This window comes from Embiotoca jacksoni, unplaced genomic scaffold, assembly GCF_022577435.1.
Source record: "Embiotoca jacksoni isolate LCO1_2020_lvr unplaced genomic scaffold, fEmbJac1.0.p SCAF_8, whole genome shotgun sequence".
Classification (NCBI taxonomy): domain Eukaryota; kingdom Metazoa; phylum Chordata; class Actinopteri; family Embiotocidae; genus Embiotoca; species Embiotoca jacksoni.
In genome coordinates, this window is record NW_027185436.1 from 9,658,177 (window position 1) to 9,673,612 (window position 15,436).

At 38.4% G+C, this 15,436-nt stretch overlaps 1 protein-coding gene across 3 annotated transcripts in view; it reads right to left on the reverse strand.

Moving 5' to 3' along the window:
* Nucleotides 1-15,436, reverse strand: part of grid2 (glutamate receptor, ionotropic, delta 2) — a 473,172-nt gene that overhangs the window by 29,677 nt on the left and 428,059 nt on the right. For all 3 annotated transcript variants that reach the window (XM_069178067.1, XM_069178068.1, XM_069178069.1), the window contains exon 14: nucleotides 1,776-1,942. In XM_069178067.1, the coding sequence (XP_069034168.1) occupies nucleotides 1,776-1,942 (167 nt within the window). The remainder of the gene's footprint in view (nucleotides 1-1,775; nucleotides 1,943-15,436) is intronic.

Sequence of the window (15,436 nt, forward strand, 5' to 3'; positions counted from 1 at the left end):
CTTAAATTTCCTCTCTGCATCAGGTCTGCATAAGACTAGTTGTGTGTTGGTGTTCAACAATGCAGCAACGATGAAAACATTCACAAATCTTTGCAGAAACCTGTATGAATGGAGATGTTATCTGCAATCTACCGTTGATTATGTTCTTCTCTAATGCAGTGGTCGCTGGTCAAGTTATATAGTAACCCAGTAAACTATGGTTTAATTTTTCAATCAACACAATTGAAAGAAGCCTCAAAAAGTCTCCAGATTTGTTATAACTGGGCCACCAAAGATAATCAAGCACAGCATTCTCTGCACAATGTCAAGGTATAGACTGGTGATATGGTTCCTGTTAAACTTCCACTTCATGCTTCATTATTCTGTGTAAAAGAGACTGTCAGAATGAAAAATCTAAAAATCACAGCTCACAAAAACAAAACAATTATATGTCTGTGATTATTTTTTCTCCTGATACTCTCTCTGTCTGTTTTCATTTGAACCACAGGGACCAGTGTGAGGAAACAGTTTGAAACTGTCTTCCCAAGTGTGTGACATTGCCCTGAAATATTAGGAGTGAATTAGAAACATGGCATGTCAATTAATTGCTTGTTTATTTTAATAAAAGCTGCAATAGGCAATATTCGGAAGTGCAACGCTTCGATAGATATGATGGAGCTGTAAACATACAAACAGGCCTGGCAAGTCACACACTCTGTACAGCTCACAAATTTTGGTCCATGCACATAATATGTGTTTCAGCCTGTTACGACACACACACACACACACACACACACACACACACACACATTTACAAATACACACACATCACTGACTAGTTTACCCAATATAAATTTCGACAGCTTAATGAAGGCATTAGTCATTTTAGTTTTCCTCCTCTTGGAATGATCTCATGCTTGATTGCAAATAAAGCCAACATTATTCTCTATTGGGATGCAAGCAGTCCTTCTGTGGGCTTCACAGAAACACTTCACCTCATACGACTGCATCTGCAGTCTGACGATGTGGTTTACACCGCAGAAAACAAACAAACAAGGATTCCGAGCATTGCAGAAGCACGGCGCAGTTGCTGAGAGGAAATGAGTAAATGACCTTTGTGTGGCAGTTGCAGAAGTTACCAAGCTTCATAGTAGACGTAAGGGAACAGATAAGTGATGAATAAATGAATAAACTCAGACACTGTCTTGATCAGTGAGACACTTTGAACCAGCAAAGCCCCAACTATGTACTACAGCAATAAGACAAACAACTGGGATCAGCTCGGATACATCAACACTGTCTTTTGTTGACTTATTTGTAAAACTGAGTTGTCAAACTTGCTTATGAACCAACGGTTCACATGAAGGTTAACAAACCTAGCTGCACACAAGTTGTAAAAATGTCATTCCACCATTTCCTCTTGAAAATAGTTGTACAATTTAATCTGCTAACTTGGTGTCTGACCTACAAAGCAGATCCTCAAGCAGTGCAGAGGGGCAAACTTTATGGTAGTGGCTGTTTTTATTTGACGGAAATGAATCTGGAGGTGTAATAAAATACTTATTTGACCTCTACAGAAGTAGGAGAATGTAGAAATGCATTTTTTACAAGTCCTCTCAAAAGCAGGGGATATTTTTAATCTCATAACTAAACGCGATATGACTGAAATGAACAGTATGGGACAAAACAGCTCCATCAATGTGCATGAGAAATGAGTTTAAAAAAAAAAAAGAAAAAAAAAGAACTAAAAGCGGTCAAAGATGCTGCTGACTGTTGTTTACTGTTATGACTCTTACCTCTGGGAAAAAATGTCCCTGTAGGGGCTGCCGTGCTGCATGGCAATACCATATCCACGGTCTGGTGCATTGTTGCTGACACTGTAGAAGGAGCAGTCCTCGTCGTTATTAGCAACGTACTCCAGGACCGCTGCATCCCACACAAAGCCAAACCGGCCATACTTTACCTGAAAGAAAAGAAAAACATTTGGTTAACTGTAATTAACTGAATAATAATTCAGAAAGGGTCGTCTTTACCTCGGGGCATATAGATGACATCCTAAAGATTCAGTGAGTGAGTTATTGAGAGGATTCTCTGAGAGATCGTAGATGGGCTTCCGAGTTGAAAATGTACCTATTTAAAGCTATTTATGAGCTGAATCATGGGTGAGTACATTACGCGGAGGAGGTCTAAGAGGACTAATTCAGCCCAGCACACAGAGATTTCATAACCACACTCTATTAGCATTGTTTTTAGTCCATAAATGTAGTGTTGCACCAGGATTACACTCTCCGTCTGCTGTGGGATGGCAAACTTTACAGCACAGCAGTTTTACTGCTCAACATTCCCACTTGACTGTAGATGCATGTAGTCCTAATGGCTTGTTGGCTCATCTTTATTGCACCCTGTGTGGGTGTGTGTTGGCTATGTGCTACATTTTATGGATATGTCCTTGTTGTGCGTGTGTGTGCATGGCCAAACTCTAGGTATGCGTGTGAAGAGTGAGATTGTGGCTCGTGCTGGAGAAGAGCTGAAGAGCCCTAGGAGGTGGAGGTGAGAATCACAGCTTGTTTTATGGTTATGTCAAGATGCCTGTCTTCTAGTTAACATTCAATAAATCCATATTTTCTCCAGACAATGAAATAATAAGCAGGCTGTGATATTCACATCTTAACACCACCTCTTGACAATTCACTCAAATAGCTTTAGGTGATAAGTATAACACACACACACACACACACACACACACACACACACACACACACACACACACACACACACACACACACACACACACACACACACACACACACACACACACACACACACACACACACACACACGCACCTTTCTTCTAACACATTATTTTGGACTTGGTGTGTCATTAACTTTAATGGAGCTTTATGAAATTTTCAAGCCCCTCTGTCTTTTTGGGTCTACATCTGTGTGTGTGTGTGTGTGAGATTGTGTGCGTGTATCACCTCATTTGCCCAATGTGTGATGACTAATGTCTGAGAACTGACAAGACCTTCTGATTGGGTAATTTCACAGCCAGCAGTCCTCTGCAGTGTGTGTGTGGATGTGTGTGTACATGCGTATGTTCAATAATTCACTGCAGGGCATCAGAATGGCTCACTCTGCTCTTTACAACCTTAAAACGAGAGAAGAGAACACTTTATTACTTTGAAGAATAATTTTATGGCTTTTCATTATTGCTTTTGAATTGAAAAGATTATGGGCTTTGTACGATGGAAATTAGTAAAAAATCTGTTTCAACAGCGTACAATTGAACATTAAGGACACTTTTCTTGCCACATTTGGGTGAAAGGAGCTTAAATGAATTATTATGCGCAGTATGTATGCAGTGACCTCTGATGTCAGCTACACTGAAAACTACTAAATGCTCTGCTAATCTCATGAACACTGTCATAATCCTTTGTGTGAACTGCCTGAATTCGAAGTATAAAAATTCCCACAATGGAACAAAAAGTGTCAATGCCATGTAAATCTATCATCCCTTAAGAACCCTATATTGCATTGGCACATGCTATATGTAAAGGGAAAATACAGTCATGTCACATTACATGTATCAGTGGTGACAGAAATAATCATTAGTGGGTGTTAAACATGCTTTAACTTGTCAATAAGGCCTTGGCAATAAGAAGATGATGACCAAGTTGAATCTTTTTTCTTAACATTTAAAATTTCAGCTCAGCTCAGCTCAGCTCATGCACATCACTGAGGAGTTGGTCTTGGTAAAAGATTCTGTCAACACATCATAGACTAAAATAACATTTAAAATGTTACTGCTGTGTTTACATAGACAGCTGATGTAGAAAAACCCTTTAAGAGCACAGAAAAACCTCAATAACACAATTTTTTTTTTTTTTTTTTTTTTTTTTTAAAAGCCCTGCATTATAAAAGACTTGTCAGTCAAATTAAGAGTAACAACAACTTCCAGTTTTGTCCTTTGAATTTTGGTGTTGAAGCAACATTGTAGCTTGCATTTGGATCATGGCATGCCCGTAAGGGAGAAACAAACAAAAAAAGGATTTACAAGCCCTGATGTGTTGATGCCTTTCAAATGCAAAGAAAGAGTGGAATCAATGTGTTTATTTTGACTCATATGCCATGGAGGAAAAAAATAAGTTCAGAGTTGGGTATATACCCTTGAAAGAAAAGAAAAATACTAAAATGGAGTGAATACAAAGTGAACATTAAAGGGACAGAATGAGTGGGGGAGAGTATTGCAAACAATAATAAATACCACTGCCATACAAGTTTAGCCTGTGATTTAAAAGAGTAGGGGTAAAAGACAATTTGGGAGAAAAAGGTTAAGAGCATCAGGCTTCAATATTGTTGCCTGATTTTTTTTTGTTATTGCGACAACAAAGTGGTGCACTCTCTTCATTTTTGAAATGAACAGCAACTTGCGTAAAAGATGTAAAGCTCTTCACTAGTATTTGAATAATACAAAATGGAGTTTGGCTGCATATGATTGTGGAGATTTTACATATTTTCTAGTGTTTTTCAGGTTTGGGGACGTTACATAGGGATACATTCAATGTGAAGATCAGTTCAATGTGTCCTCTCAAAGATTTAATTGAAATAAACTAGAAATAATAATAATAGAAATGGCAACACAGAATTCAACCACATAAAAAGGAATGAAAATGATGCTGGAGCTGGTGAAGGTAAATACTGTTATACCTGCAGCTGCAGCTGTGTTTCATAAACAGACAATGTATGTGTGAATAGGGAGCACTAGATTTGATGCACGGGAACAAGTGCTCTACATCCAAAGCATCATCTGAATATTGTTTTAGGTTTGATGGATTATTGAAGACAAAATTACAATTTGGGTGGTACCATGAAAGTAATGTGCTGGAGGCCAGCTCGCCCCTGCTTTGTGCATGTTAAATGTTGCCTTGCCTTTCTCTTTTTCTACCTTATCAATAATAATTCTGCTTGTGTCTGATAATCACAGGTCATATCCCTCACGTCTACAGCCTGCCTATGTTTAAACAATGAAAAGGAAACAGAACAGAGGAGAAGAAAGAGGAAAAAGTCTTCAAATCTACCTTGTATCGATCACCATAGAAAAAGTAAGATTAAGATGTATGACCTCGCCAATGTTGAGGGCTCAGTGGGATTATCTTAACAAGGCATCTTAATATACATAATGATCTGCTTTTGCATGCACTGCATAACCTGGCACTGGGCTATACACGATTTAAGGTGTTACTGATTTAAATTGTTAACATGTACCTTTGACACACGGGGATTGAGTCTACATGTTTCGACTTAAATAACATTCAAACAGAAGAAAAAATCAGAGGAAGAAAGACAGAAAAATATATAGATATATATAAAGATGTTTTCATTGGCTACTTTGACTAATGCCTCTTAAAATACATGTGATCCGATTCGTAAAAACAAAAGCTACTTGCTGGCATATTTTTGTTGACACTGAAATACTTAAATTAATTTTGTTTCACATTAGAGTAATGAAGGTAGAACCTCATTTTCATAGCAGCTGAGTGACATAACTGTGTAACAACTAAAGCCTAGAGAATAATACATATATAAATAAATATAAGTATATACATAAATACATATATATGAAAATCAAATATCATCATCTTGCCAGATATGATAGTAAAAACCTAAACTAAAAGAGGAAAACGTCTACAGATCACAGTAACTATTTTATCACTGGAGTATTACCTGTGTATCGTATACTCTGTCTCCTATAGAAATAAGAAACATAAAGCCTGTACTGGATCATGTTGTCTATTGACATAATAAAGAATTGTTGTTAATGAAATGTAGATACTGAACATATCAAGATTGATACTTATATTCAATTTTGAAAGACTATATCTACTTTTAGTGACAACAGCATTCATTTATGTTTAGGCACGCACAGCACTTTAAGGTTATGGAAATATCAAGTGTGACACCAAAAGAAACATGTTTATCAACAGTTAACTGAAACTTCTGTCTTCCCGAACTGTAACCAGCCGGTAGTCAGCATGTGGACCCCAGTCTCCCACCATCGACCCCAGATATCTCGTTGAGATTGCGGTGCAGTTAATAAATATGGTCCTACATTTAAAAAAAAAAAAAAGAAAAAAAAAGAAGAGCAAAAAACTTGCTTCCAAACATATCTGAGCCACAGTTACATTTGTTGCCACAGCAAAATTGGAAAAATATAAACATAATTTCCATAGGGACAGAGCTGATACAGTAGGTGCTATCTCAAGCAGGTAGAAATGTTCAGTCATCAATATGCATCAACACGGAACCAGGTTACTTGACTTGCTGAGGTAGGAATGTAATATATAATACATGAACAAGTAAAAATAGTGACAGAGACACAGCTGCAGGAAAAATCACCAGAATCTGCAATCACTCAAGGAAGCTTTCTGCTGGTTGAGTATGAATAGCTAGATGTAAACACAGCTGTAACACAGGAGGAAGAGGTTGAGGTATTTTAGCTATTTCTTAAATGCCATCATATCAGCAAATGCACTCTCCAGTTTAGATATGGAATTAGTGATTCTAGGCTTGAAGGCCATATTACATTGCATTTTAAGTTTCCATGTGTCATTCTTTGTGCCAATATAGATATATATTGAATACAGAACATAGTATGTGTTACCATATCTAAGATTTTGTTAGCGGGATAGAACCACCAATACGCAGTCTATAAATTACTATTCCTTCATTTACCCTTCATTCCTTTGTCATTTTTGTTTATTATACAAGAAAAGGTCTGCTCTGTGGTACAGAAACATTGCAGTACATTGAATACAATAATTGTGAGAGTTTTCTTAAGGTCAACCCACAATGTTTGGTCCCAGGAGAAATGAATTATTTTTAAACTAATGTGTTTTTTTTTCTCTCTCGCTCAATAGCTCGCTTTTTTTTAATTTTTTTTTTAAATTTTTTTTATTGCGCCTTAATCAAATCTAAAAATTGTTCCTCCTTCTCACAGGAGGGGGATGTCCAACAATAGCTGAAAACAGCCCGTCTCTCAGTGTAACATTGTGCTCAACCCACAAACAAAAGCCTCAATCAACAGATCCAAAAAGAGTGAATGCAGCCCACCAGTGGGCTATGTTCATAATGTATTTTTGGTGCTAAACATGACCTTTTAAGTGGTGTTGTTGAGTTTCATAAACCTCCCATTATCACCGAAATGGGGAGATAAAATATTGCACTTGCTGCCTATACTTGAAATAGGAATCCAGAGACATTTTTAGTACTTTCATTTGGAGGTATGGCTGAGCACTGCTATCAAATTTTCAAATCCTGCTCCTATTAACAATAACTGTGTTTCTATTTGTAAGTCTTTTCTAAAGGGAACTGTTCAGTTATTTATGTTCAGTCGAAACATCTGAAAATGTTTGTACTCTGAGTCTGAGATTAAGTTATCATGCTCGGGCAGAATAATGCATACGTAAGCGACACTCACTCAACACAGACTGCTGCATCTAAAACTCATATAGCACACACACACACACACACACACACACACACACACACACACACACACACACACACACACACACAGTATACACATACACAGTTTTACTTCTGTTCCATATCCAGGGTTGTGACTACTTGTGCCAACCTAATTAAATCACAATCTAGTTTCCACAGAAACACTGACACTTTGGCAACAATCACAGTCACACTGAGATTGACACACCAAAAAACCCCACACACAATTACATGCAAAAACTGCCTGAAGAACACACAATCACACACACGCACACGCACACACACACACACACACACACACACACACACACACTAGCAAACATCCACCAGTGAATCCTAATCATTGCATTGGACGTTGTTTTTCTCTTGTGAATGTGACATGGACAACCCAGTCACATCCATAATCACTAAATTAAAGTCATCTCAGCGTCTGTCTTCCTTCTCCTTCATCTTTTTTCAATGAATCATGCCAAGTCTGTCGCTCTGTCATTGCTTATGTTCTACGTGTCTTGTTTATCTGTTTTAAAGGGGTTTTGTCATGGTGGAGCTCATTTAATGAAGCATCGCTGAATTTTTTTTTTGCTGCAGTTCTGATTTGTGTTTTTATCCAGGCACAAGAGCAGGAAACAAAAAAACAGAGGCTCGTTGAAAGAAAACATTCATCTTCCTCTAAATGTTGTCTTGCTGGTCAATAATAATAATATAAAAACACCAGCTCAGTTGTTGAACTAACTACAATGTTAACATGGTATACAACAGTGCAAAAAAAAGTCAAGAGGAGTTTCATTGCAACTATGCGGCAACAGAAAGTAGTTTACATTACACTCAAATAAAAATATAACAGTTTGTCTAAAATGTAACTTGGGAAGAAAAAGACGGCACATTTGATCATCTGGATTTATTGGCTGCAAAGCCCAGGAAAAGCTTAACAACCTTCAAAGGTGACTACAAAGGAATGTTGTCACAACTAATTCATATTCTTGTCTTGTGTTTCACATCTGCAAATATGTTTTATTATTATTATTTACAGCCACTAAGTTTACTATCATTCTCATCTTAACTTGCCAAACCTTAAATACCCAAACGCCCGGATTCCCATAACAACGGTGTTTTCCAATACATAACCAGATACTTTGACTTGAATCACAGCTCTAAGAAATACAGTTCAAAACATTTCCTCAAAAACATACGGGCAGGGGTGTGAATATAATTCACAGGAGACATGGCCGGATGAAGACAGCCCTTAGAAAATTGTTAAATTCTTTCCAAACTGAATGTGATCTCTTCTAATATTGATTAAAATTCTTACCTCGAGTTTAAAAAGCTATTTTAGTTTGAATGAATGAAAAGAAAAATGTGCTAATTTCAAAAGTATTCTAATTGGTTACTGTATCTTCTAGTTTTCTTCACTCTTATATCAAAACTTAGTTTGGATCAACAGGGTTGTTCACAAACTCTGGAAATACCCTTTTTGATCAGCTAAATGAAGCAAAATGCATGAATAAACAGAGTGTGAAGGGTGAACTTTGAGGACTACTCAAATGAAAGAAAAGCCACCTACACATGATTACACTGCTCGAGGTGAGCACGCACACACTCTGACTTCTAACACTCTCTTCAGACGATACTTTCCAATTATATTACAGAACCAACTGGCCCAATGAATGTCTTGGCAGTTTTCAAGAGGTCTTTCTATCTCGTCCATGGTTCAAACAGTTTGGCTTCAGAGTCTAGCCATGCTGAAACTTCAAAATGGCCAAACTACTTCAGGGTATACTTTCTCTCTCTCTGTCTTTTTCTCTCTCCCAGAATGATCCCTTGAAGGGCACCCACCATGCAAAAGGAAGAACAGATTCTTCATCTTGCTTTGAGTTTAAACTGAAATATATCAAAAAAACATATTTTTCCTCATCCATAAATTACATCTTTACATCATTACAAACACTTTTAAAGTGGCACATAACAAATCACCCCAGAATGAGAAGTTAGTTTCTTAAATATTCACTATTTAGCCTTTAAGCAGTGGATGTGAAGTGTTTTACACATGGGAGGTTCTGTACTTTGTTCCTTCCAGTGAGAACATGCTGATAAAGTTGCTGCAAAACAGTAAAAACTTCAGATGAAGACTCATGGCCATAATAAAGGAAATTTCCACAGTTTTTATTCATACATTATTTCAGTTTCGAGCGTTATGTTGTCCACATGGATTTATTGTCGCTGCACATCCTTGTCCTCACAGCAGACAACAAAGTCCATATCCATTACTTTTTGAATCCCCTGGTGAAATAATCAGCTTTAAACAGAAAGGAATCAGCTTTGGACAGGATTGAAAAATGTGAAGAATTTGATTTAAAATCATAAAAGTAGTATAATAACAAATTTACCCTAGTTCTGGCCTTTTGTGCTCATCTGTAATGACAGGCAAGGTAGCCTGCTTAGGTTTGGGCAGCTAAATTGATTGGATCTGTTTAGCTTGTACTGACAGTACTGACCTGTAAGGAAATGCAGAGACAAAGTCTCCATAATGAAGGACGCTATTGCTCCTTGTTCACAACACAGGAATGGGTTGCAGACAGATAATAGGCAGGGGCTTAAGGGACTACATGTATTGAATAAATATATGAACTGTGAATAAACTGAGCACCTGTGCGAACCAGCAGGCTGGTTAGCGAAGATAGCTTTGCACTCATAATATAACATTGTATTCAATAAAATGATGTAAATTCCCCAGACAAAATGCCAGGAAGGGTATATGGCACAGTACAGAGGAAAAAAAACAAGTTATATATATATATATATATATATATATATATATATATATATATATATAATGATGCATATCTATCTATCTATCTATCTATCTATCTATCTATCTATCTATCTATCTATCTATCTATCTATCTATCTATCTATCTATCTATATATGCATATATATGCATATATATATATATATATATAGATATATAGATATCTAGATATCTATATATATATCTATATATAGATATCTAGATATCTATAAGTGAGTAGCACCAGGATAGTTAGAGGCTTGCTCCAGTTACAACCAACTAAATGTGAAAATGTACTGATTACTTTTGTTTAGACAATGTTTGGTGACTACACCTTAACGGGTTGTGTGTGTGTGTGTGTGTGTGTGTGTGTGTGTGTGTGTGTGTGTGTGTGTGTGTGTGTGTGTGTGTGTGTGTGTGTGTGTGTTGGAAATAACTATATTTTATTTCACCTTTGGCTTCAGAGTGACACGATCATTTGTTAGCATAATCACCTCTAATGATGAAACGATAAGATTGTGTCATTTTACACCTTTAAACTAAAAGCCACCGGTTTCATTTTCTGGTGAAAACAGTCTCAGCAGTGCAGCCTGCCGGTTAAATCACCCACACCATCACACCATAATTCAATATCTCTTCATAGGAATTACTGGAGACTAAAAGATGGTTTCAATTCATAAGTTACAACTTTAAAATATATATTTTATTATTAAATCTATCATCTGTACACATAACAGCTGCGGGCTCTGAGCTGCCTCCTAAGAGCCGACACTCACAACATACCTCTGCATATGTTTTCTTGCATCACTCTACTTTGATTTTGATTTGTTTGATTTTGAGAAATGAGAGAGAGAAGATGATGTGAAGCTGACACGGACAAAATAATGAAAGCAAGAGCCCAGAGACACACTCAACTCTTCTTCCACTATTGGTACATCTCAGGCCATAAGCACCAACGATCTAAAGCCTCTCCCAAAGGACGGTGTCTGTCCCGCTCGCTGATGACGTTTTTTTGCTTCTAGTTGCAAAACTGACACGCCTCCTTCGCTGCACTCTTGAGTCCAATCTGATCGAACTTTGACCTGAGAAATTGTGAGCCTCTCTGACAGAAGAGGTGGAAATTACCTCTACTTCAGGAGACACTCTTTTCTGATATTCCTATTGTATAATTGCATGGTGAGATACTAGAAGCAGCAGACAAAGTAGGATTCTGTGTGTCTGCAGTGAGTGTGAGGACAGTGACAGAGGTTATTAACAGCTCAACGTTTGATACAATGCTGTTTAATTCACAACTCCTATAGGTTTTGTTTAGGCCTCTGTCCTTGCTGGGACATTGCACAGACTTCCATTCATCGTGGACCGCCTAACCCTGACCATAACCAATTCATTCCTAAATTTCACCAAACCTCCATTCACACCTGACCGCTAACCTCAACATGGACCTTACAATTCTGTCTCACTACTGGTCCTGATGATGTCGGTGTTTATTAGGGCTGGGTTGTAAGAAGTCTATGGAAAGTTAAGATTCTTGTGATTCGATTGAGAAGAACCATTTTAGGATACAACCACTCCAACAGGTTAGTAAACAGCTTTGTCAGTCTACCGACGAACAAACAGACGATTACGGTATTGACCGTAACTCAGCTTTTTCTACATAGTTAGCAGCCGGTCAAACTGCCGGTTTGATTGGCATCTCACTCAGTCAATAGGAGCTTCCATATCATGTCCCCAGCCTATAAAAGCCAACCAGTGTCTATCAAACGGAGGTGTCAGATCCAGCCAATCGGAAGTCAGGCTGGCGATGACACACTTTGTGTAGATCAGATCGGCACATCCGGAGAACCGCACTATGTTAAAGCATTCCTTTTACAATTTAGAGTCAGTTCAAATTAATATCGAATCTAATCGAAACGGAAATAGAATCGAATTGAATCGGAACTTTGTGAATCAGAATTGAATCAATTTGGGAAATCAGTGGCAATACCCAGCCCTATTGTTTATACCAGAAAGGTCCCAGTGGGGTGACAAAAATGCGTATATACACACACAAACACACCAAAACCACATCCTCGCAGACCCACAAATGGTTTTGTTTATCCTCAAGCCAGTAACTTCTGTCTCTTGGCTCGTAAACACTTGGTCTATTTTTTTTTTTTTTTAACTTGCATCCCACATGCTGTGTTCTGTCTTTGTTTGGACTATATTTGACAAATCAAAGAACATTACGAGAGGCTGCTCCCCAGCCAAATTTCCCCCTCCAGTCTGCACTAGCTGGCTTCTTGTGGATATGTGAAGATCTGAATAGTGATTAGATTAGGTGCAGGCAAATCAATCAAGGCACAGAAGAGAGAGACAGCACCTCCTCCTCCATGCATCATACCGCATTAATATACATGAGAGAGGTTGTTTCTGGACAGGTTTTCTTGAAATGTATGAGGGGAATACTTTGCATTTGCTTTTTGTCCCTGTATACATTGACGTTTTTAGATAAAAGAGCATATGCTTTTGAATTGGGAAATAAAATACTAAAAGCACCACGAACAATTTTATCAGTAATTTTTATTTATTTCCTTTTTTTTAATGATGATGCATTTTTTTTTTTAGTTCAGAGTTAAGAACACAAGTGCAACACTATCTCCTCTCACACCCCAGTCAAAATTGCTTCACTTGTCATTCTTTCGTGATCAATGAACAATCACATCTCTCTTCCAAGAAGAAAAACACATAAAGACACTCATGGCCAAGTCTTAGATGATGAAAGCCTGGCACACAGGTGGCATCAATTCCCCACGAGGCATTTTGTCTGACTGCTTGCTCTAGTGGCAACAATCGCCTCCTTCCCTGGAGACACAATATGACAACTTCTTCACTTCCTCTCCTCTCTTTGTTTTCTCTGTTGTTCAATTACCATCAGCTGTCATTAGTCGTCTTTGTTTCTTCAGGAGGAAGGAGCGAGAAAAAAAAGGGAAATTAATCGGCTATTGCCACGCTCTATGCAAATATTTGCTCAGACCCCGTTAAGCCGATGAGAGATATGATAGTGGAGGAGAGGAGTAATTGGAGACAGATGTTGGAGAGACGGATCATCCGAGACGGATCAGTGAGCCAAAACTAAGATGCCAACCTTAATAGGATCTGGCAGAAAAAAAATATTATTTGTCTGTGTTTCCTTTTCATCTTCCCTTTGCTCAACTGTATTTTTCGTAATGAAGTCTTATGTTACATTTGCTTGCCTTTGCCAAGTATAAATCAGTTCTTTTTTTGTGCGAGCTTGTGCACCTCTTTCTTAATCTGTTGTTTTAGACACAAAGATGATGTGTAAGTGTGACTAATACCAAGAGGGATTCATCCACTTCCTGGGTTACTGCTCTGTGTGCGCCCCTGTTGCCTGGCAACACAGCATGTGACAGTGGGCCCTGAACAATCCACAACGAAGACAACACAAGCTTGACAAGCAACTAATTACATGAATAATAACTTGCTGTATTATGAGTTACATGACCCAAAGTACTCTTTAGTCATAGTACAACGATTTCTGCGATTCACTGATTTAGAATATTATCGAGTATTTTAACAACAAGTTAAGTTCACTGTGAAGTAGCGGCCAGTTGGGAATACAAATCACATGAACTGAATTATGTTTTAATATGCCTTTGTGCTCAGACCAGAAGATCTACTTAAACATCCTTTTCAGATTTTAAGTGGCAACATTAAGCAACTAAAGTCTGACTTAATGCAAAACTAAGGCAAACAACAGCAGCTGCAGCTCACAAACACACATACATAAAAGCCAAAAGAGAGCCCGCACAGGTCTAACACACACACACACACACACACACACACACACACACACACACACACACACACACACACACACACACACACACACACACACACACGCACATGCACACAAATGTTAAGTGCTAGGCAGCGCGGTGGTTGTTTATGACCTTCTCTGGAGAGTGACATACGACAAGCAGTGAATCAGACGTTGTACTCACGTATCTGAACGTCATTCTGCTTGCTCTCGGCTCCATGACGTCAACCACAATCTACCCTGGGCTCAACTTCTCAGATCAGTCATTCCCATTAAAAGAAAATATGACCAGTCGTTTCAGCCGCTCTTGTGTCGCTGAGTTCTTCAAAAGTTTTCAGAAGCCGGGCTGAATGAGGTCCTCAGCAGCCACAGAGTCAAAAACAACAGAAAGGTCGTGCACAACTCCATGAAAGTAGTTTCTAAATAAACATAGAAGTCACAGCTGCAGGGTCCACCAAGAGCGTTTCAGTAGTAAGCATTTAGCCAGACCCAGCATGCACCCGTGATCACGCAATGCTGTGGGTGTGTTTGATTTGGGTCACACAGGACTGGGTTAATTGAGCTGGAAGCAACCTTCCTTTTACTTTTTTTGAACCATAGCTGTGATAATGCCAATGTTAAACCATAACCCAGGGAGCAGCACAAATGTTTGTGTTTGTGTTTTTCCCAAACTGCTGCACCTTCCTGTGGTGCGACTGCGCCCCTCATACCCCCTGATGTTCGATCAGACACGTACATCTATGACATACATATTTAGAACATGTATCTTTTACAGATATCAACTTAGAGCGACTGATGGTGTCTACTCTAAAGAGGAACTCTGCACCCCAGCTGCTGCAGTATGACAGCAAAAGAGGCCAAATATACCTGAAATTGGCATATGAACCCACATGTTGTTTTCATGATGTTAATTAAATTACCCATTATATGTTTACTAAGTCACGACCCCCCCCCCCCCCCTAACCCTCCCGCCCCCAAGAAGTGTTCCACTCAGTGCCTTTATACAACTCCAAATCCTCACATCTTTTATCTAAGGAGTATACATTTCAAGTGAATTTGTAAATTCAAATCTAGTTTTCTTTTAAAAGAAGACATTGTGGTTAGAGAAGTGAGCAGCTCAAACCGTTTGGAAGGATTTACTGACCATCCAGGAGCAGCTTGCTTAACACAAGCTCTCCAGAAATCCCAACTTCAGCATCACAGTTCACACACCCTCAACTCTAACTAAAACTGAGTGACCTTGACATTAGCGAGCCAGCAAAGAGCACACAACATTTAAAAAGTGCACAGTTAAAATTACCGGGTGCAGCAGTTCTCCTCTTTTGCTCGAGGCTCCTCCTAATGGAGG